This window comes from Marmota monax, unplaced genomic scaffold, assembly GCF_021218885.2.
Source record: "Marmota monax isolate L192 unplaced genomic scaffold, Marmota_monax_Labrador192_F-V1.1 WCK01_AAM20220418_F8-fsc00166, whole genome shotgun sequence".
NCBI lineage: Eukaryota > Metazoa > Chordata > Mammalia > Rodentia > Sciuridae > Marmota > Marmota monax.
The window spans coordinates 2,026,642-2,048,811 of record NW_026693344.1 but is presented as its reverse complement, the minus strand read 5'-3'; the positions used below and the strand labels follow the sequence as shown (position 1 = coordinate 2,048,811).

The 22,170-nt window shown below is 40.9% G+C and overlaps 1 protein-coding gene across 1 annotated transcript; it reads left to right on the top strand.

The window, feature by feature from the left end:
* Nucleotides 1-2,645: 2,645 nt before the first annotated feature.
* Acta2 (actin alpha 2, smooth muscle) lies at nt 2,646-20,029 on the top strand. Its single transcript, XM_046456782.2, has 9 exons — nt 2,646-2,799; nt 7,205-7,356; nt 8,755-8,883; nt 11,672-11,782; nt 14,092-14,176; nt 14,556-14,717; nt 15,889-16,080; nt 17,210-17,391; nt 19,739-20,029. The coding sequence occupies exons 2-9, from the start codon at nt 7,228-7,230 to the stop codon at nt 19,880-19,882; spliced, it is 1,134 nt and encodes a 377-aa protein (XP_046312738.1). The 5' UTR covers nt 2,646-2,799; nt 7,205-7,227; the 3' UTR covers nt 19,883-20,029.
* The last annotated feature ends 2,141 nt before the right edge of the window (nt 20,030-22,170 follow it).

The following is a 22,170-nucleotide window of genomic DNA, read 5'->3' as shown; positions in this document are numbered from 1 at the left end:
AGAATTCATAGGCCTTGCTTGGAGAACCCTCTATTCTACATTCTGTTCTGAAGTTTCTGACCTTTGGCTACACATTAGACACTAGCTCTGCTTTAACTGGTCTAGAATGTAGCCTGGGCGTAGGGATTTTTAAATGCCCTTTAGGCAATTTCAATTGCAGCCAAGTACAAAACTCACTAATATGGTAGTCACTAGCTACATGTAATTGTTCAAACTGAAATTTAATTAAGATAGAATAAAATTCAAAAATTCCAATCCTGCACACATTTCAACCATCAGTAGTCACATGTGGTTAGTTCTGCTGTGTTAGAGGATGCTGATAGTGAACATTTCCATCACTGCTGATGAGCACCCTCTGTTTACTCAGCTCTGGACTGGGTTCCAAAGGGAATGAAAATTTGTCCCAGTTCTCAAAGGATTTATAGTGAATCATCACTAAATACATAACAAGATGGTGTGTGGTATTTGAATAACATGCCTGGAGTTCATTCTTAAATGTGTGCTTATAGCTTGGAATTTGTTTTATAGTTTCCCTGAACTGCAACCAAGTGGCCAGACACTGTTTTTCTAATTGCTCAATAATTCCTTAGATATATGGCTGTCAGCCCCAAGAGCTATCTGGCCACTCGAGTGGAGTTTTCTTTGTGCATACACATACATACTCATCCAATGCTGCTTTCTCTCACTGAAGAGACTTGGAATGGATATAAAAGTATAAATCTTGAACTCAAACAATGAGACTATGAATCATACTCAGAAATTTATTTCAGTCACAGTCTTCCCTGGCTAGTGTCAAAGATTCTTTTAAAACACTTGTAAGAAAAACTAAATCTTAAGTCCTCTTTATTATGTCTTTTTATGTCATCATAGTCTGATTCCTATTAGGGCTATGGATGTACACTACTATTATCAAAGAATAAATGATGCAAGAATCATAGGGTGATTTAAAAAAAATTTAGTTGTAGATGGACACAATACCTTTATTTATTGATCTTTATGTGGTGCTGAGGATAGAACCCAGGGCCTCATATATGCTAGTCAATTGCTGTACCACTGAGCCATAACCCCAGCCCTCATAAAGATGATTATCAAGATTCTTCTGTTTGATTTTTAAAGGAACAGTCATTTTGTCAAGATATCAGGGATGACATAGACACTGCTTGAGACAGAAATGATAGTGGAGGGGATCCTACCTTTACTCAATCAGGAAAATATGGAATTTTTGCTTCACATGACCCCTTGTGATGAAAACTGTTGGATTAATACCAAATGCCCAACTCTATGTTGTACTATGTAGTCTTCATATTTTAGCATTCAAGCACTTGTATTTTATGGTTGGTAGAAATGAGGTACAGTTCACAAAATCCTGAGTAATACAGAGATATTCTGTTATGATTTAGTATTAAGCTATTTAGGTTTTTATAATGATGGCTGGGTGTGGTGGTGCATGATTGTAATCCCAGTGATTTGGGAGGCTGAGGCAGGAGGAGTGCAAGTTTGAGACCAGCCTGGGCAATTTAACAAGGCCCTTAGCAACTTGGTGAGACTCTGTCTCAAAATAAAATGAAAAGGACTGGGGATGTAGCTCAGTGGTAAAATATCCCTGGGTTTAATCCCCAGTCCCTCCTCCCACAAAAAAATTCTAATTACCAACAACGAAATTCCTCAAAGATAAATATGCACATATGTATGTGTCTACCACAAATCAAATGAGTGAACAGCTGATCACAGCTGTAAATTAAGGCCTTTCATTCTGGAACTTTTCTCACATGTCAACAGTCCAGAAATACTCATGGTATCCATCAAAAATATTTCTATTATGAATTGATTTATAATCTTGGCTTGGAGGAAAGTAGTAGAGAAGCATAAAGCCATTGAAGTTATTCACTGATGCTTGAGAATGACAGCTAATGTTTTTGAGAAATGATGGGGTCCCCTGATCTGTATTCCTGTCAAAAGAGTTCATGGGAGAGAGGAGGAGGCTTCCTCCCCACCTTCTCTTTTCTCTCCAACTAATTTTGTGACAGAGTGCCTGGTAGTCTTTCTGGCCAAAGGATGGCTCCTTATCATGCTGCTAGATTGCTCAGTGAAAAATTAATAGACAGATCTAATGTACCAAAGGATTAAAGTGGTTATGGTAAAGCTTACATTCTATCTTTGAAACAGGGCCCATTAGTTCTGTATCTATACCTCAACTCTTGTTTCCATTAAGCACCACTCAAGAACTCGATTTGTTAACATGGGGTGACTGCCATAAAGACTCCCTCTACCTATCTGTGGGCAACTGAACTCATAGCTTTCTTTGTTGCAAGCCTCCTTTGCAGGAGAGTTTTTAAAGGTCCCTGCTAGTCAGAGGCAGCCCCGTTCTGCTCTAAGTTCCCTAGGAAGTAGCCTGAAAGGCCAGCCAGACAGCAGCCTGATATCTCCTGAGGAATGTGCAAACTGTGCCTGCATCTGCCCTATAATACTAGCCCAGTGTCTCTGGGCACTCCAGCAGTTGTTCTGAAGACTTGAACTGTTTATCTCCCACGGGCAGCTGAGCTGCCTCCCATTTCACAAGCAGAGCAGTGGAATGCAGTGGAAGAGACTCCAGCCTCCAGCCACCCAGATGAGAGAGTTTTGTGCTGAGGTCCCTATATGGTTGTGTTAGACTGAACGATGGGCTCCAGTCCGTCTTTGCTCCTTGTTTGGGAAGCAAGTGGGAGGGGAGCAGAACAAGGGGCTATATAACACTTCAGTGTTCAGCTTCCCTGGACACCACCCACCCAGAGTGGAGAAGCCGAGCCAAGCACCATCAGGGTAAGTGGTACCCGCCCAGGGATGTGACTTAAGAGATTCCACTGGCTCTTGTATTATCCAATATAATCAGACATTGTCTGCAAGGTTTTGGATAGGCTCATGCAATCTGATATTTTTGAATGAAGATCGTACCATTAATATGATTATAGCTTTTGGCTCTCGTGATTTAACATCTGAGACAAGGTTTAGATGCAGGTTGGATGGTGGAGGAAGCAGAGAGGAAGATGGAATGAATTTTATTCATGCATATCACCTGTGAAAGCTGTTTGTACTAAACCAACAGCTCAGATTTTGTAGCACGTTCTAGGGATAAAGACTAGCTCTTTATAGTAAATTACACATTTATTTATATTTAGGCAGTGGAAACTCCGGAATTTATTTTATAGTTCAAATTTAGTGTGGAATTTTCATTGGACTGTATTTTAGGTGCAGCTGATGCTTTTGGAAGTGGATTTTAGAAGTGAACAGAGGGTAATTTGATTTTAACTGAATTTATGTATTGCTTGTAGAATCCCCCGGATCTAATTAGTAGTATCTTATATTGGAAATGTGTGTCTCTTGAGTGTATCTGTGAACTTATTTGTTAGGATCTGCATCATTGGTCATTTTCGGCAGAACTCAGCAAGCAACCAACTTAAATTTTTCTCTGCAGAGAAAGAGGGAGGGAGCCGAGCTTGCATCTGACAGCTGTGTGTCCCAGCAGAGGGAGGTCTGGTTTGCATTTCTCTCAGCCTCAAGTTCCCCCCAGCCTGGTGAGGCAAGTGTGACTGTGGAGCCGGCCCTGCCACCCCAGAACTTTGCTGTAAATCAGGGTTTGGCAGCGTCAACCAGAACTGGACCACAGTTTTCACGCTGAGATTTTCCTTCCGTTTGTGACTCATGACTAAATATGGTTTGTGTTTCAAGACCAAGGAGCTGGGAAAAGTACCATTCCTCCCTTCTCCCCGCCCCCCTCCCCCGCCCCATCTAACTACTCATTTTTGGCACAAGATGGACTGTACTTGGTTGGAGCAAACCCCCTGACCCAGGTGCAGTTCCAAAAGCAGACATTGGAGAGAACATGTTTTACCTAATTAGGAAATGCTTTGCTGCGAAACAAGCTGCTCATTTCAGGTTTGATAAGAGTTGTTTGTAAACCATCAAATCAGCTCTCTCTGGGGACACAGACTTCTTACAGATGACAGTGCTCCTTTTGGAGATTCTAAAATTCTTCCTGGACATTTTTCACCAAATATACATATATTTACTGAATTTTGAGGTTTTTTTTTTTCTTTCTGCATTCTTGCTAATGCTATGGGATCAGCCTACTTTTTCTGAGTATATTCAAACACTTCCCCCAAAACATTACTGCCCAACAAAAGGCTTATTAGGAATATCTCTTCCTATTTTCAGAGAGCATCCTAATTTTAAATATTTTATCCTGTGATCAGCTGTTACTGTCCATTTGGAGACTAGGCTTAGCACATCCACAGCCTGCCTGCTGATCCCCTGCGGCCGGCTGCCTTTGACATATGCTCAGCACTCAGTGCTTCTTCTGTTGCATCTCCCTTATAGTTCCTACCTGTGTTGGAATGTCTCTGGATCTGTTAGGAAGGAAGCCAAATAATCAGTGTCTGAAAAGGGAAGGGAAGCTGGGTGGAGGGAGAACAAGCCATTTATAAATTCCATTTTCCATTTTGCAAGTGGAATACACACATTGAAGATTTTCATTCTGATCTTGAGTTGTGTGAAAAGAAACCAAAGATTAGAAACAAAAATATCATAATAATGATGATAGTCATATAATAATGGCGATTATGATGAAACAGACATTTATGGAGAATTTATAATGTATATGAACAATTTATTATTTTAAATATTTCTTTAAAAATGTAGTCTTCATATGAACTCTTTGAGCTATCTACCAATATTTTGGCTGTTTTATAGTTCAGAAGACTCTAATTTTGAGATGTTGGATAACTTGCTAAATCACATAACTTTTAAGTCGTAGAGACTGGAGGCAAATCCTAGCAGTCACAGTCACTATGTAATCTCCAGAGTCCTCAGTGTGTCAGTCTGTGGATCTTGGACAAGCCACTTCAATGCCCTGAGCCTGGAGTTCCTTGTCAGTTGGAGACAATTTTGTAAGCCTTGATCTTAAAATATGTCATCTCAACTGAGGTTTATATTCTTTTCAAAGGACTATACTACATGGAGCTCTGCTCTGGAATTTCTGACCATTTGAGATGATATAGCATTGATTTTGTGAGAATGATCTGGCAAAACTCCAGATCATTAATAGAAAAAAAAGAAAACTTTTTTTTCCTACTTCCTAGAAATTTCCTTAACAGAATCGCCATTTATACGTAGGTCTGGAGTAACAATAAGTTCACCCATTTAAAAGAAGAATCTGAACGGGGGATGTGGCTCAGTGGTTAAACATTTGCCTAGCATGCACAAGGCAAGGCCCTGAATTTGATCCCCAGCACTGCAAAATAAAATAAAATAAAAACAGAAGAATCATCTTGCTCAACTTGATATCTTGAGATCTCAAAGGCATCAATGCCAGGCAGAGAACTCTGATAGTACTTCTCTTCACAGACTATTTCTCGAATTCTGTTAGGAAAATGTAAAGACTCTTGGATTGGAAGCACAAGGTGGCCAACAGGCACCTGGTATCTGGCTGGGCTCTGCCTCAATGTCCTGTGTGTCCTTGAACAAATCACTTTACACTTGTAAAACTGAGAGCACTGGATGAAAACATCTACTATTACGCCTTCAGTTTCACACAGTTGTATTGGTACTTCTGCTTCCAGACTTCATCAAAGAATCCAAGCTTAAAAGTGGGCTGTTTAAAATATTGTTTTATAACCAAAGGAATTTATAAAATTAGAGAATATAGCAGAACTCAGGGAAGATAGTTACAAACTGCTACAAAAGCAACCATTTCCAAATATCCGCAGTCAATATCTTGATAAGTATATGTAATCTTTATGGACAAAAATACTACTTTCTCTAACCTTTTATTACTACATAAGAATATTCTGTCATCTTCTTTTTATTTATCTTTCTTAATGGCAGCAAATATTCTACTACGTGAAATGTAATTTCAATAGACTCACCCTTGCTTGTTGAATTTTTAGATTAAAGGTGACTTTTATTAATGAAGAATAAGTGTAATGCCTAAAATTTTAAGTACCATCTTAGGAAATCTTGACTCATTTTAACATTGCTCTGAAGGTCAAGTAAAAGTCCTCAGGATCCAAAAAGAGACCATTATATTGAACATTTATGTTAACTAAACATCTAAGCAGTTTAACATTTCCAAAGTTTCACATGCTGTTCATCTCCCAGAATTTTGGGGAGTGTTTTTTAGGAAAAAAAAATTGAAAAGTATAACATATCTGGAAAAATATGTTTGGGTTAATACAGAAAGTTCTAGGTGCTTCCTAAATAGTATGTAATGTGTCCCTGTGAAGATTGAGTCTCGGAGGCTGGAAGCTCAGCCTATCTTTAAAGTGCTGGTAAGAATATGTGATGTGCCAGTCATTGTGTTGAGGGCCAGTGATACAAACATGTAAGTCAGAGGTTTTTTTTTTATCTTTTTTTCTTTTAATTTTTTATTGTGGGTTGTTCAAAACATTACAAATTTCTTGACATATCATATTCCACACTTTGATTCAAGTGGGTTATGAACTCCCACCTTCACCCCATACACAGATTGCAGAATCACATCAGTTACACATCCATTGATTTACATATTGCCATACTAGTGTCTGTTGTGCTCCGCTGCCTTTCCCATCCTCCACCCTCCCCCCTCCCCACCTCTCCCCTCCCCTCCCCTCCCCTCTCTCTACCCCCTCCACTGTATAACCCTGAGGGTCTCCTTCCATTACCATGCAATTTCCCTTCTCTCTCCCTTTCCCTCCCACCTCTCATCCCTGTTAAATGTTAATCTTCTTCTCCTGCTCTTTGTCCCTACTCTGATCTTAGTTACTCTCCTTATATCAAAGAAGACATTTGGCATTTGTTTTTTAGGGATTGGCTAGCTTCACTTAGCATAATCTGCTCTAATGCCATCCATTTCCCTGTAAATTCTATGATTTTGTCATTTTTTAATGCAGAGTAATACTCCATTGTGTATAAATGCCACATTTTTTTATCCATTCGTCTATTGAAGGGCATCTAGGTTGGTTCCACAGTCTTGCTATTGTGAACTGTGCTGCTATGAACATCGATGTAGCAGTGTCCCTGTGGATTATCAAAACCTTACAGTACTTTAAGGTAAAAAGGTTGTGTGATAGATAAGTCAGAGGAAAGCCTGAAACAGAGGAGGGGCCCAAACCCACTCTGGAGATGGAAGCCATCCGGTAAGTGCTTAATAACGGCTCTTTTACACCTACTGCTTCTTCCCTGTTTTATGTAGAAACCTGTGAATCCGTTCCAGTCATGTGTGAAGAAGAGGACAGCACTGCCCTGGTGTGTGACAATGGTTCTGGACTCTGTAAAGCTGGCTTTGCTGGGGACGATGCTCCCAGGGCTGTTTTCCCATCTATTGTGGGACGTCCCAGACATCAGGTGAGTGAAATTCTGAGAACAGCAAGAGAATAGGGCTATAGGTTAGATCCCTCTCTGCCCATGTGTACCCACAAATTGTCTGTTGCTCTCTGCTCAGTAACCTGTTAAAAATATATCGGTGATGGATTGAGGATATGGATCAGCAGTAGAGTGATTTCCTAACATGGGTGATAACCCTGGGATCTATCTCCAGTGCCACAAAAATATAGAGAGAGATGGATAGATAGAGTGATAGATAGGTAGGTAGATAGAATAATCCATGTCTAGGAGTAAATGCCAGTTTCATATAAAATACAGATTGTTTGGTGGGTGGGTGTCTATCAGATATAGTCGGACCCTTTTTCATATGTTCTTTTTGTCTAAATATCATCATTGTCATCATCATCATAAACACTTTTGAGTTATCCTATGTAGTAAACCATATCTACTCTTTGAAAAGAACCTAAAATAAAGATCCAGGTCACTCAACTTCAGAGAGCTTGGTATTAGATGAAAACAACATTGATATCAATGTCTTTTTATGTGATGTTAGCTGTCATTAAAATACATCTTTGTAGTCACTAAGTAATTTTACATATTATGTATAAACAAAATATTGGTGGCAGCCATTTGGTAAAAACTAGGTGGTTTCATCTCAGAAATTCTACCTCACATCCAAAATGTATTTTGTGTATTAAGCCCATCTGCTTGATGGTTATGGCTCTCCATTTGGTGTATATTCATGAGAATAAGTCACAGAAGCCTCTTCTGATGGATGAAATCTGTCTTTTTCTTGAACTCTGCACAATGGACATATTTTATACAAGACAAATATTATATGATTTATAGTGGCCATAGTTATTTTGCAATTCTAAAACAGTCACTCCAGAGCAATTTAAAATCCACTGAGGATTTTTTTTAAAACATCACCTTAATGATTTAGAAAAAAGCAGCTAACTAGTTTAGGCAATTATAATAGTTGATTGCTATGATAGTTAATAGCAGTCTGCTACGATGGTGAGCAAGACAGACATAATCTCTGCCCTAACAGATCTCATCAAGAAACATAGAAGTTTATGGGCTGGGGATATAGCTCAGTTGGTGAGTGCTTGCCTTGCATACACAAGGCCATGGGTTCAATCCCCAGCACACACACACACACACAAAAAAAAGACCATATAAGTTAAAAAAAAAAAAAACACAGTGTAAAGTTGCCACTCCCACAGCATCCTCTGCTGCTTAAAGGCTGGTTCTTGTCTGTTTCCTGTCAACTAAGGAACTTTGCAAAGTGACAATGACTCATATTATTGCTACTAAAAAGGAGCCTCCTGTCTCAATGTTTTAACCCTCTGTGAGCTGGTTGCAACCAATTTGCAAGTGTTGGGAGAAACTGACTTGTGCTGTGTTGAACCTTTTCAGGGAGTGATGGTGGGAATGGGACAAAAAGACAGCTACGTAGGTGATGAAGCACAGAGCAAAAGAGGAATCCTGACCTTAAAGTACCCGATAGAACATGGCATCATCACCAACTGGGACGACATGGAAAAGGTACCAGGAAGTTTGCTCCAGGTTGAGACCCCAGCTTGCATAATTCCCACGGTCCCTGATTCAAAACAACATGCTACTTCTGGGGAACATAACTGGCTCATTTTTCTCAATTGCACTTTTATTTGTTAATGTTTATTCTAGACTATTACTCAATAGGGAAAAATAACACTGAAATACTTCTTCTAAAACAACAACAAAAAAATTCTCTTGCCTACCAGATTGTGTAAACAACTTAGAGGGGAGGAGTTTTATTGATTAGAGAAGCAGCCCTTTGCTAGTGGTGGGAATTAACGGCCCAGTCCATTCCTCATGTCATCTGGACCACCCTCATAGGACAAGCGTTGCATGAGCATTGGCCTAGGGAATGACCCTCCTTGACACTCTCCTCAGAGGCTGTGTGGGCATTCCTTCAGTGCAACTTAGCTAAAGAGGAGTTGAAACCTGTTCTTGAAAGCTTTTCATTAATTCACCCCAAGAGTTTAAATAAAAAGTATTATAATTTTTACTATTGAAAAAGGGAACTGTGATGTTGTGGATTTGGTAACATTCTTGAACACTCCTCCACATACTGAAGCACAATCATAGCTGACAAAAGTTTTAAATTAATATTTAAAGGATGACCTTTCTGCATTGCATTAAGTGAAGCCCTATCTCCAAAACACTTTTAAAAGAGCTAATAAAGAGAAAAGGCTAAATTATAGGATTTTGATATTTGATATTAGGTATTTTAAAGAAATACCAGTGATCAATGAATAAGCATAAGGAATGATAAGAAAGTGACAAAAATATTAAGTGCAGGGGACTGGGAATATAGCTCTATGACAGAGCATTCACACTTAACATGTGTGAGACCCTGAGTTCCACCCCTAACATCAAAAAAAAATGTAATTAAAAAGTACATCTGGCATTTTATTTATCTATTGGCTCACTAAACTCACTTTGACACACATACTCTCATACACATTTACCAATTTTAAATAAAAACACATAGTGTTTCTAGAATTCATTAGTAATTTAATACCTACATCTATATTTCTCTACAAAAATTGCCTATAAATTGGTTCACCTCATTTAAGATTATGGGTTTGAAAAGATGGCAGTTTGCACTGAGGAGAAGACGCTAACATCAGTGGGAAACGGCTTTTTAGAAGTTTCTCTGTGGAGCTGACAGCATTTAGAATGGATGCTCCCAGAGAGAGATTAGTAGAATAATTTTTTTTTTTTTTTTAATTTCTAACATTTAAATCCAAAGAAAATTCTGGAAGGATGGAAGAAGAGATGGACTGGCAGTTTTTTGTTTTTTGGGGTTTTTTAATATTTAGTTTTTAGTTGTAGTTGGACACAATATCTTTAATTTTTTTATTTTTTATGTGGTGCTAAGGATCGAACCCAAGGCCTTGCACATGCTAGGCGAGTGCTCTACCACTAAGCCACAACCCCAGCCCAGATTGGCAGTTTTTTAAAGGTAACCACGGTACACAATCTGACTGGGGGGGGAGGGTTCTTAAGTGCTCTGCTCCCCCACCCTCGCCCTGGCCATTTTAAAAGACAAACATGTTTATCAAATCGAACATCTAGTTGGTGGAATGAGTGTGGAGAGTTCAGGAGCAGCTTTCCACGGATCCTTAGAGTGGATTTCAATTTCAACGTTCCTAAACCACCTTTGTGTGCCCTGCCCCCTTCTTATCAAAGAAGCATAACTGTCAAGTGTCTCTTTTCCTTTCTAGAGACCCACAATTTCAAACCAAGGAAACAGAAACTTTTGTTAATTTATAAGCTTTCACTAGCAGTCTTTATTTTGTTTTGTTTGGATTCTAGGTGAATCTTGTCTTCCTGGTGCTGGTAGAGAATTTTCATGCTTTTAAAAATTAACTCATGTTGCCCTGTTTATAATAATGTGCTCTTTGGGGCATCTGGGCATTAAAAAGGACTCTCAACCATAAAGTAAATGTATTTTTACCCAAAGCACATTCACATAAACACGCTGTATATAAAATGGCATGAGATTTTTTTAGAAGCACCTGAAGGCCAAACGCCTGTCCCTGAATGGAAGACCCAGATTCTGTGGACAGAGGCCAGCTTCTGACAGCCCTAGGGGGCAGAGAGGGAAGCAGAAGGCAGACTTGTTCTCTTCTGCACCCACACGCAGCAAAGAACAGTTTCTCTAAAAGCATTAAAAGTGGCAATTAGGTTTTGAGGTCAGCCTCATTTGTTTATTCATGTATGCATTCATTCTCATTTTATTTACTAAATTAAAATTTTAGTAACTAAAATGGAAGGAGAAGGTGAAGAAGATACAGTTGAATAATAATAAAATTTGCTCTGGTCTAGGTATTGACTAGTAACTCCAGGGTTGTCTTACTTAATTCATTCACATAAAGACTTGATGGGGTACATTCTAATTATTCTCATCTCCCTATACCCAGTGGTGAGACTAGAGCTGAGAACAGTTAAAAACTTGCCAAGCTCCCTAACTACAAAGTGGCTGAACTGAGATTTGAAGCCAGAGTTTGCTGTAGAGTCTGTGCCCTTGATACTCCACCACCCAGCCTCACAGACCTGGGCCTGGGGTTTTGCTCAGTCATTTACCAGATGTGAACCTTTGCACAGAGTACTAACACTCTTTGTGGTAAGTCTCTGCATCTGCACAAATATGAGCATGTGAGGAGGACTTGTGGCATTTCCCTTGGCCCTGGTTTAATCTAGCTCCTTCTGGTCCCTTGTCGGTGTCTGCACTGCCCTGCAACATCACCTCATGTGTTTCTCCTCTGTCTCCCCTGCTCCCTAGATCTGGCACCACTCCTTCTACAATGAGCTTCGTGTTGCCCCTGAAGAGCATCCAACCCTGCTCACTGAGGCACCCCTGAACCCCAAGGCCAACCGGGAGAAAATGACCCAGGTAAATAATGGCTTAGGCACCTAGGACTTTGGGGGTTGGGAAAAGTCCTATTAGAATATAGCTACACAGGACTTTGGGGGTTGGGAAAAGTCCTATTAGAATATAGCTACACAGGACAACAGAGAGAGGACCCCAGTCAGCAATCCACAACAGACTGATCATTTTCCAGAAGCTAAGAAATCCCAAAGGCCAGGAACGTCTTGATGGTATTCACATATTTAGTGCAAAATAGATCTTTTATCTCCACGAAAATTTAGAAGATCTAATCAAGAAGGGACATGATTATGTTACTATTTTTATGGAGGAGTGATTTCAAAATGCAGTATGACATATAGTAGGACAGATCTAGGCTTGAAAATGGATGTGTCATTTATCAGTTTTATAAAGAGCCCGCTTAATTTCTCAGAGCCTCAGTTTCCTTGTCTATTAGTTGGGAATCATAGTAGTACTATTAATTTTCAAATGATTGCTGTGAAGGCTAATGATCCAAATGATAAACATGTATCATGGTAATTGAACATGAAACAAATAATTAAAGTTGTCATTATTGTTACCTGTCTGATGCTCAAGACCTTACAGCCGGAGCCCATCTAGCCCACTAGCCATAGAAAGTTTCTGGTTTGGATGAGCTATTAAATCACAACATCTAATGTCAATTTGGCTCTTACTGTGGTCAAGCATAGGACTAGGCATTTTGCATGCACTGTCTCTTTAAATCCTAACACCATGAAGCAGCAATTACTATGCTGACTAATTGATTGAAGAAATCAAGACTCAGATACATTAAGTGATTTCCCCAAGATCACAGACCTGGGAGAGGCAGAGTATTGACCCTGGAACTGACTCATGGTCTTCGTCCTTGGAGAATGACATGTGTAAATCCTGCAGGTCCCTTTCCAGAAGAGCTCTTGGTGCTCACACCAGTGCCCCTGAGGTTCTTCTCCACAGCAGAGCCCAGGTGGTCTGGGAATGACTCACAAGCTGTTGTTCTGATGACAGTTTCTGTTCCTCTAAATGGCATGTAGGCAGAAAAATGGTTGAGAATCATGGCTCTTTAGCAAATTCCAGGCATTCTGAGTCACAGACCAGGGAGGGTAGTATGGATGGGGAAATCAAGGCCCATTGACATCTTCTGGTGCATGAGTGACCTGGAGGTGCTCTGGTTCTCGGGCAAACTGCATAAACTGGGGCACTGGCATTCATTATGTGGTCCTGTCACTGGAATGCAGTTCCTTTCTGCCATGAAGCAGAACCTTCCTACTGCAGCCAGAGTGGCCTCATTCCAGGGTGAGGGTTGGTATATAAAAAAGGATGAAATGGAAGCACAGACAGATTCACACAATCAGGGGTACTCCCAACCAGTCTGAGCATCAGACTTTGAAAAGCCTCAGGTTTAAAAGGTCTCTTTCTTTTTTTATTTTGTTTTTGTACTGAGGAGTGGACCCAGGGGCACTTAACTACCAAGCCACATCTCCAGCTATTATTATTATTTTATTTAGAGACAGGTCTTGCTGAGTTGCTTAGGCCATCACTAAGTTGCTGAGGATGGCTTTGAGGTCATGATCCTCCTACCTTAGCCTCCCTACCACTGAGATTACAGGTGTATGCCACCATGCCCGGCATAAAAGGTCTCTTTTTTTAAGCCAGAGAAATCAAAACTGGATATTGTCTTTTCTTTTTCTTTTAGCTTTTATATAGTTAATAAGTCTTAGACTTTCTATTCTGGATGAAACTAAAAGCTCATCTAGTCTAAACCCCTCCTCTGAAATATGGTGGAATGAGATGGACATCATTACCCTAGGTACATGTATGAAGACACGAATGGTGTGACTCTACTTTGTGCACAACCAGAGAAATGAAAAATTGTGCTCTGTGTACTATGAATTAAAAAGCATTCTTCTGTCATGTATAACAAATTAGAATAAATAAATAAACTTTAAAAATAAATAAATAAACCCCTCCTCTGTTTATAGTTGAGAAACCTGGAATGAAGCCCACATCAGTAGACTATCAATTCGGTGACTTCTCACAGGTCACACTCAAGGCAGGGCCAGGATCAGAGCCACAAGCTAGACCCTCATTTCTCCTGGCCAAGTCTTGCATGCCTACTACTCCCCGTCTTCTCTATCAGGTTACCGATATGATGGTCTCTCCATTAGTACCTTCATTTCTCCTTGGCTCTTCATTACCTTGGTCTCTGCAGCCCAGAGCCAGATGGTCCCGTCTGCATTCATCATGGAGGAACATTCTTTGAACATTCTTTGTAAGACTGGCACATCACTAATTTAGCTCTTTGAATTATTTTGCAGATTATGTTTGAGACCTTCAATGTTCCAGCCATGTATGTGGCTATTCAGGCAGTGCTGTCCCTCTATGCCTCTGGACGTACAACTGGTAGGTGGCTGGAATGGGAGCCTTGATCAGATGCATATACCATGAGTTATGGTATTCGATGGTTATAAACGTGGTTCATGACAGATAAGGGGTGAGTTAGAATTGGTAGGATTGATCTCAGCCCTCAAAAGATCTTCTCGCCTTTTCAAGATAATCCCCAGACATCTTATTTCTAGCAGGAATTTCTCTAGCAGGAAGTTTCCATCTTCTTGTTTTTTCCCAATCCCTGAACCACCTTCTCTCTTCCATCAAATACCTTCTTTCTTCCTTTCAAATAAAAGGCTTATAAAGTCCCCTTCCCCAAAAACCTTCTACTACACCAGTAAGTGACTGCCCACCACCTGCTGCAGTGACTTGTATCATGCCCGTTGTCCCCCAGGCATTGTGCTGGATTCTGGAGATGGTGTTACCCACAACGTGCCCATCTATGAGGGGTATGCCCTGCCCCATGCCATCATGCGTCTGGACCTGGCTGGCCGAGATCTCACCGACTACCTCATGAAGATCCTGACGGAGCGTGGCTATTCCTTTGTGACTACTGGTGAGGCCTGTGGGAAATAAAAGCCAGGGGGTGTAGGGCAGCGTGTTCTTCAGGGGAACTTACAGGACCACTGTGACTATGCAGGGAGATGATGGGATGGAGACTTGATGATGGCAAGGCCTGATTCTATGCACAAAGCAAAGCATAGTTTCATTGGCTATGTTGAATTGCTAAATTATTATACACTACTTCGGGGAATTTCTTTGAGAACAGTTATAATTGCCTCGTATTGTGAGCCGGAGTTGTAATACTTGAATATTTTAAAATCTCCATTAGCAAATACAAAAGACTATATAGAAGATGAAGATAAAATGGTGTGGTGATTGGCAATCTTTGGCAACTCTAAACAGGACTTAAGTCCAAATTCTACTCACTAGCTATGTCTTTGGACACGTTTACTAACCTTGCTAACCTTGATAAGCCATAGTTTCTTTATCTGAAAAATGGAGAAGAGCCTAAATTCCTACTCTCATGATTGTAAGGAATGTGACATAAAATAATCCATGTGGAAAACCTAGCAGAGAATAAGCATTCAGCCATTGTTAGCTATTATTAACACTGGCCAGGCATGTCTGTCAAAGCTGCTGTCACACACTCTCTCTCCATAAGAGGGCAGTGTCAGACATTGCTAGAAACATGGAGACAGTTCCTGCACTCTAGCTGCTTATACAGCCCTCACCAATTTGGCATTATCCAAATGTACTGATTTCTGGACGCGCCTGAGGTGTATTTCAGGCTCCAAGTTTGAGCCCTGGTGATATTAAAGTCTCCTTTTGCAGTATGAAGTTGAGTTAATTTCATTCCCACTCCCCATAAGGGATCCCAAAATACCTCCCAAAAGTTCCTAGGGATTCCTATGTAATTAGTAGCTCAGAGCTTCAGAGCACAGGAGTCTGCCGACTTCTCCCATATCTCCTTCCATATGCACCACTGGAGCCTCCAGGACTGGACTGGTCCTGAGCCAGCACCTACCTCTTTCCAGAAAGTGGCAAATGTGCCTAGGGTTTGAGCTACGATCTATCTGGAACAGGCAGCAAAGATCTTGAAGGCTTCTGGAAAACTGTGGGTCCTCTGAGGAGCTGATTCTGCATAAGACTGAAGTGGAGCAGGTAGATCTTTAGCATCTGTGTAAATCCTAATGTGTGCTGTAACATCTGCATGTGTTTGACAGCTGAACGTGAGATCGTCCGAGACATCAAGGAGAAGCTGTGCTATGTAGCCCTGGACTTTGAAAATGAGATGGCCACTGCTGCGTCCTCCTCCTCACTTGAGAAGAGCTACGAGCTGCCTGACGGGCAGGTGATCACCATTGGCAATGAACGCTTCCGCTGCCCAGAGACCCTCTTCCAGCCGTCCTTCATTGGTAGGCAACAAAAAACCCTTCCCCAGGAAGGGGAGACACCCTCTTTTCCTGCATCCAGCAGCCTGTGGCTACCAAAGCCCATATGCATGTGAGATGTGTCAGGGACCCGAGACCAAAGACATTTCTAAACCAGGGAAAAGAAGTATCATGTTTCCAAGATGAGAAGGTGGAAGAAGCCCAGGAAAGGAGTTTTCTTCCTAGGAAGACACTATGTGGAGATCAAGCCAAAAGCCTTAAATCTGTGCTTAGAAGCCAGTGGGATGGTTGGGGAAGATGTGCTCAGTGCTTAGTCTTTGGGAACAGTGTGGGGCAGAGAGAAATGGACAAGCATTGACTTGGGGAGACTTTATTGTACATCACACTCCTCACAATCTCGAGAGTTGGGGTGGCATAGGTTTTTACAGAGCTAGCCTCTGGGAGTGGAGACCGTGGGTTTAAGACTTTGTTCTTATTTCATGAGCTTGGGAAAGTCACTTAACTTCCCCACGCCTCAGTGTCTTCATGTATAAATGAAGACTGTTTAGATATCATTAGTAATTAATAATTAGGTGCTAGTACCATTGTTAGTATTAGATCACAGCACTGCAAAAGGTGAAGAGCCACCTGAAGGTTTTTCCAAAAGGCCCACCTCAGAAATTAAAAAAAAAAAATTTTGACAAAAAAGTATCAAGACTGAAGAAAAAAATGAGTCTTTGTCCAAATAGGAAGAAACACTTTTCTAATGATTCAGTCCTATTTAGATTTGAGTGGGCTTAGGAGGCAGCAGCTATAGAGAGATGAGAGAGTTCTGAGTGATGACTGTGACATTGGCTAGGTGTGGGACCTTCTACAGGGAATCTGAAAGCTTTGTCTCTGATTTAAATCATGTACAGTAGAGCATCTATTTAAAAATTGGTATTAGCATGTTGTAGTCCCATTGTGGAGGAGCAGCAGGACTTCCCCATTAGACAGAGGCAGAAGGACATGGAGCATAACAAGACTCTTTTGGTCTCTCAGATGAGTGACTTCTAGATTATTACACCTACCTAGGCTCATCCTGTGTAAGATCATCCAAGTGCTCAAGTCAGGTCTTTCTGTCTAACCTGAGTGTTGCCCCCACTCAAGGACTATGGCCTATGTTTCTTTTCAGGGATGGAGTCTGCTGGCATACATGAAACCACCTACAACAGCATCATGAAGTGTGACATTGACATCAGGAAGGACCTCTATGCTAACAACGTCCTCTCAGGGGGCACCACCATGTACCCAGGCATTGCAGACCGGATGCAAAAGGAGATCACGGCCCTTGCGCCCAGCACCATGAAGATCAAGGTACTGTTCAGTGACAGTCCCCAGGCTATGCCACCAGGGGTGTCAGCCCCATAACCAGATGGAAAGGACTCTTTTGAGGCCACATCCTGGTCATATGCACTCATGGGTTCCAGGGCCAGCCAGTGGGTAAAATTACACACGTCCCATACTTTATTGAAGTCAATCCAGTTCATAAGAGAAACTACATTATTTTATACAAATTTTGTTCTACACTATGCTTGTTTATCAGCCTCTTTCTGCAGCTGCCATCGAGGTCCATGCAGCTCCCCACATGCCTATATCTCTTCAGAACATATATTTTGTTGTTTTACCTCATCACAAAAACAGGGTGTCTCACATGTAGAGCATTTTCTAAAACTACAGATGAGCCAGACATTTCTGAAGCAGTTTAAACCCTGTAGATTTAGTCGCTTGTATTCTTTCATGGCTAAATGTGACCACCAGTGGCCAGGAATTAGAGTCTTTTCTTGATCTCTCTGTCTGAAACATCTTTTGACTCAAGTGCCTCAAAATCACAGGATGACTCTGGCATGACCAGACTCAGTCCCTGAGCCACCCAGGTCCCTAAATGGTTTTGGCTTTGAGTTCCAAGCAAGGGAACTCAGAGATTAAATGGTGATGGTTCCTTTAGAAGGAAGTGTCCCCTGGCTGGTGACTCCTCAGAGGCTCTTATCGCTCTCTGAAATCAGAATGCTACACTGAGACCTTCTGACCCATGTCATAGGAAGCGAAAGTGGCAATTCTAGTGCAGTTCACACACATGCAAGGCAGTCACGACAAGCTCTCTGTTGTTTGCACTCCCTTCTCTCTTTAGCAAAGGATTTGCAACATAAGAGAATGGGCTAGACTTCAACACACGTTCTTTCTCTCTGTCTCGCTAGCCTCTGGGAAGTCCTGTGCTAAAAGACTTCAGGTGGGGAGAAGAGAGGCTTTCCTGAAAGGCATGTGTTCCTTGGATGTCTGCGGGATCAGCCCACAACCTCTTACTACCATACAGGAGGGAGGGGCTGCTGGGGGGTACACTTCAGCACCAAACTAGTGAGGTGGGGAGGTGGCTGAACAGAGAGAGGCTGTAGGGAGAGTTGGGCAATTCCTAGTTCTCCAAACTGATTTCTTGAATAGAACTGAAAGTGAAACTTTGGCCCCCTGCATGGCAACAGAGTACAGAGATCCTTTAAAAACTGTAGACAGTAAGATGACCCATTAGGGAAGAATGAAACCAGGTGAGGGAACTGTGGGAACTCTCTGTACTGTCTTTGCAACTTTACTGGAAATCTAAAACCACTGCCTGAAAAAAAAAAAAATCCACAACTAGGAGAACCCTGGTTTGAATATTGGGCCTGACCCTGACCAGTTGTTCTGCATTGGTTGTGACCGGTTACTTACACCTCTCTCAGCTTCTGTTTTCTCATATATAATGTGGGAACAATTTAATATTTATTCTTCAAGGTGGTAATGAGAATTAAGTGAGATAACGCATGGAAAATGTCTAACATGGTGCTTGGTATTTAGAGAGGGCTTAGTAAATGTCAGCTATTTGTATTTTAAAATAAATGTTCAATCAGAGCTTAAAGGAAAAAAGAAAGTTATCCCTTTAACTGCAGTTTCAGAAACACCTGTTGGTTGAAGCTTTCATTTCTATTGAAGAATCCCAGTCTGGAGTGGAATTTGGAGTTGCTCAGTTCTAGCTATTTGAGTTGCTACAGGACAAGACCTGGGGTCCAATTCAGTTTTCTCCTCCTAAACCATTCATTTACTTAATAATCGTATCCATGCTCTCACACATCTGGCCTGAGCTCTGGGAAAACTCAACCAGTATAGCTTAATGGGGACCCATTCCATGGAATTGTTCTTCCCAACTGGGACTATGGACGCTGAGTCCCCTTATGGCAGAGAATTTCTGAGAGCAGCAGTGGACTTCAGTGGGAAAAGATTTGAATAAAAGTTCTGGCACAGTTAAAACTTCTTAGAAGATGCTGGTGTTTGGTTCTACAGAAAGTGTGTGTCATGATGAGCTTTGAAGCACAGCTCATGGAAATTGGAGGACTTGTTTGTCAGGGCTTATATGGTGGTCATTCAGGACTGGTAGTCATCCCAGGATTGGGGGTCAACTTTCAGTTGGTTAAACAATGTGAGAGAGAGACGCTATGGGTGGTTTGGAACCGATTCCATGAAGGAAGCCAGAACAATAAATGGGTTCAGTGAGGAATCTCTAAGTACAGGGCCTCCTCACCACCCAAGACTGCACAGAAAACAGCAGCCAAATCCACAAAATGTGGGCCATGGTAGAAATCCCCTGTGCTGCCTGATGGCATTAATGCCCTTTCCTTTTCATCCTAACCCACAGATCATTGCCCCTCCGGAGCGCAAGTACTCTGTCTGGATCGGGGGCTCCATCCTGGCTTCTCTGTCCACCTTCCAGCAGATGTGGATCAGCAAACAGGAGTATGATGAGGCTGGGCCCTCCATCGTTCACCGCAAATGCTTCTAAAACACTTCCCTGCTCTCTGTTTCCAGCACACAACTGTGAATGTTTTGTGGAATAATGCCTTCAGTTCCTTTCTAAATCATTCCTAGCCAAATCTCTGACTTGTTACCTATTTGTTTTTTTAATAAATCTGAAATATGCTACCCATAACTTCTGAGATTTGGCCTCTGATCAACACCCACTGATCACTTCTTTCCCTTAGGTTGACCTCACTCACTGAGCGTTGGCTCCCTCTAGTGGCCCATCCTAGATATAGCATGATTAGGATGGCTCTTTCCCAGGCAAGGGGTAGAATCACATTAACTTGGGAAAGTCCACCTAAATGAAGCAAACAGGAAGGATTGGAGAATACATGGGAGATTTAAAAAACAAACACAGATTAAAGAGTGTCACTGGGAAAATCCACACTGACTTCACAATTTTCTGAGTGATTACTTTACACTCTTATAACCTCTGCATTGATTGCCTGATTCGTGAACAAAAATGTCAATTTTTTATGTACATAAAACTGTGTAAACAACAGTATAATTATTAAAATCACATATTTTATATTAAAACACATACATGAATATGTGTTGCATGTGTAATTTTTAATATATAATGTGTGATTTTAATATGTGTATTAAACTTTATATGTTAATGCATTTAAAATAATATAACTTAAGTTTATGTATGTATGTATGTTTATGTACTTATATGTATACATACACACACACATACACATATTTGGTACCAGGGATTGAACCCAGTGGTGCTTAACCTCTAAGCCACATCCCCAGTCTATTTTATTTTTGACTTTGAGACAGAGTCATACTAAGTTTCTCAGGGCTTCACTACGTTGCTGAGGCTGGCTTTGAACTTGCAATCCTCCTACCTCAGCCTCCCTAGTTGCTGAAATTACAGGCATGTGCCACTGTGCCAGTCTTAAATATGAATTTAAAAAAAAAAAAACACTGATAAAGTTTTAAAATCTCAGTACACACCTGGATCATCTGTTTCCCTTCTTCTGATTACTATCTCTCACTAAAAAGGATGCTACAATTATATTCACAACAGAAAGGATGGGAAAGAGAAAAGTACTTTCTAAGATCAGTACTGTCAATCATCACATGAAAGGTTTTGCACACATCTTCTTTCATTTGTTCTTCAGAACTATGTGGGAAAAGTATTGATATCAGCCCATTTTATAGATGAGGAAACAGAGGTTGTTCCAGAAATGCAATTATATAAGAGAGCTACGAGCTTCAATTGTTCCTTTGTCCATCTGGCCTGGGAAATACAATGGTGTTTTTTCAAAAAATAAAGCTTCCCTCTCTTAATCTCAAAACACCTTTCTGTACAGGCTGTTCAGAATCCTCACTGCTTGTCCTTTATGACTGTCCACATGGGGTCAACAGATACTTGTCCTGAGTAAGGGATGCTCTATTTATGGCAGCACCTCACTGTGGAGACCCCAGGGCCCAGGATGTAGTAGTGCCTCTTTGATCCAGAAAGTCCAGGCTCCCTCTGGACTTTCTCTGGCCCTGTAGTTCATTAGGATGAATACTGCAGACAGTAAGTGCTGACATGCCTTGCTGTCTCCTATGACCAGATCATATATATATATATATATATATATATATATATATATATATATATATATATACCAAGCTCCTTGTATTAGAATCTCAGGTCCTGTGATAGCCATCTGTATTTGGTGTTGTTACTACTTTTTTACAGATGAGTGACTGAGGCTATGAGTGATTAAGGAATAGACCCTACCATCACAGTCCTGGCAGACATGGCACAAGCTTGCTGCTACTTGAATTTGTAAACCCACACTCTTAGCTAGCATTTCTCAGTGAACAGGCCACACAGGTCAAACTCATCAGGGCTTATTTTAAACACATGGGTTTATGGCCACTTTAAATATCTGCTGAACTGGAAATTCTCAAACTGAGGCTAGAAACAGAGGTTTTAATTAGATTTCTCAGCTGATACTTAAGTACATCAAAATTTTAGAATGACTGTAATATGATTAAGAGACAATTTCCACCTGTAAATGAGCGCTTTGGGGGCACATTCTACACCCAAAAGACTTAAAATCTAGGATTAATGTACAGCTACTTACTACCATATCATAATTTACATATAAATTTTCAAAAGTTAGGCAAAAGTCACCAACCATTGCTGTCATCATTACAAGGTCTATAGACTTAAAACAGGCCTCTTGTACCGTCGTTCTTCGCATTTGCCACTAGGGGGTGCCCACTCTCTGATAAAGAAATAAGTGCTTGGAAGGTCTCTCAAGT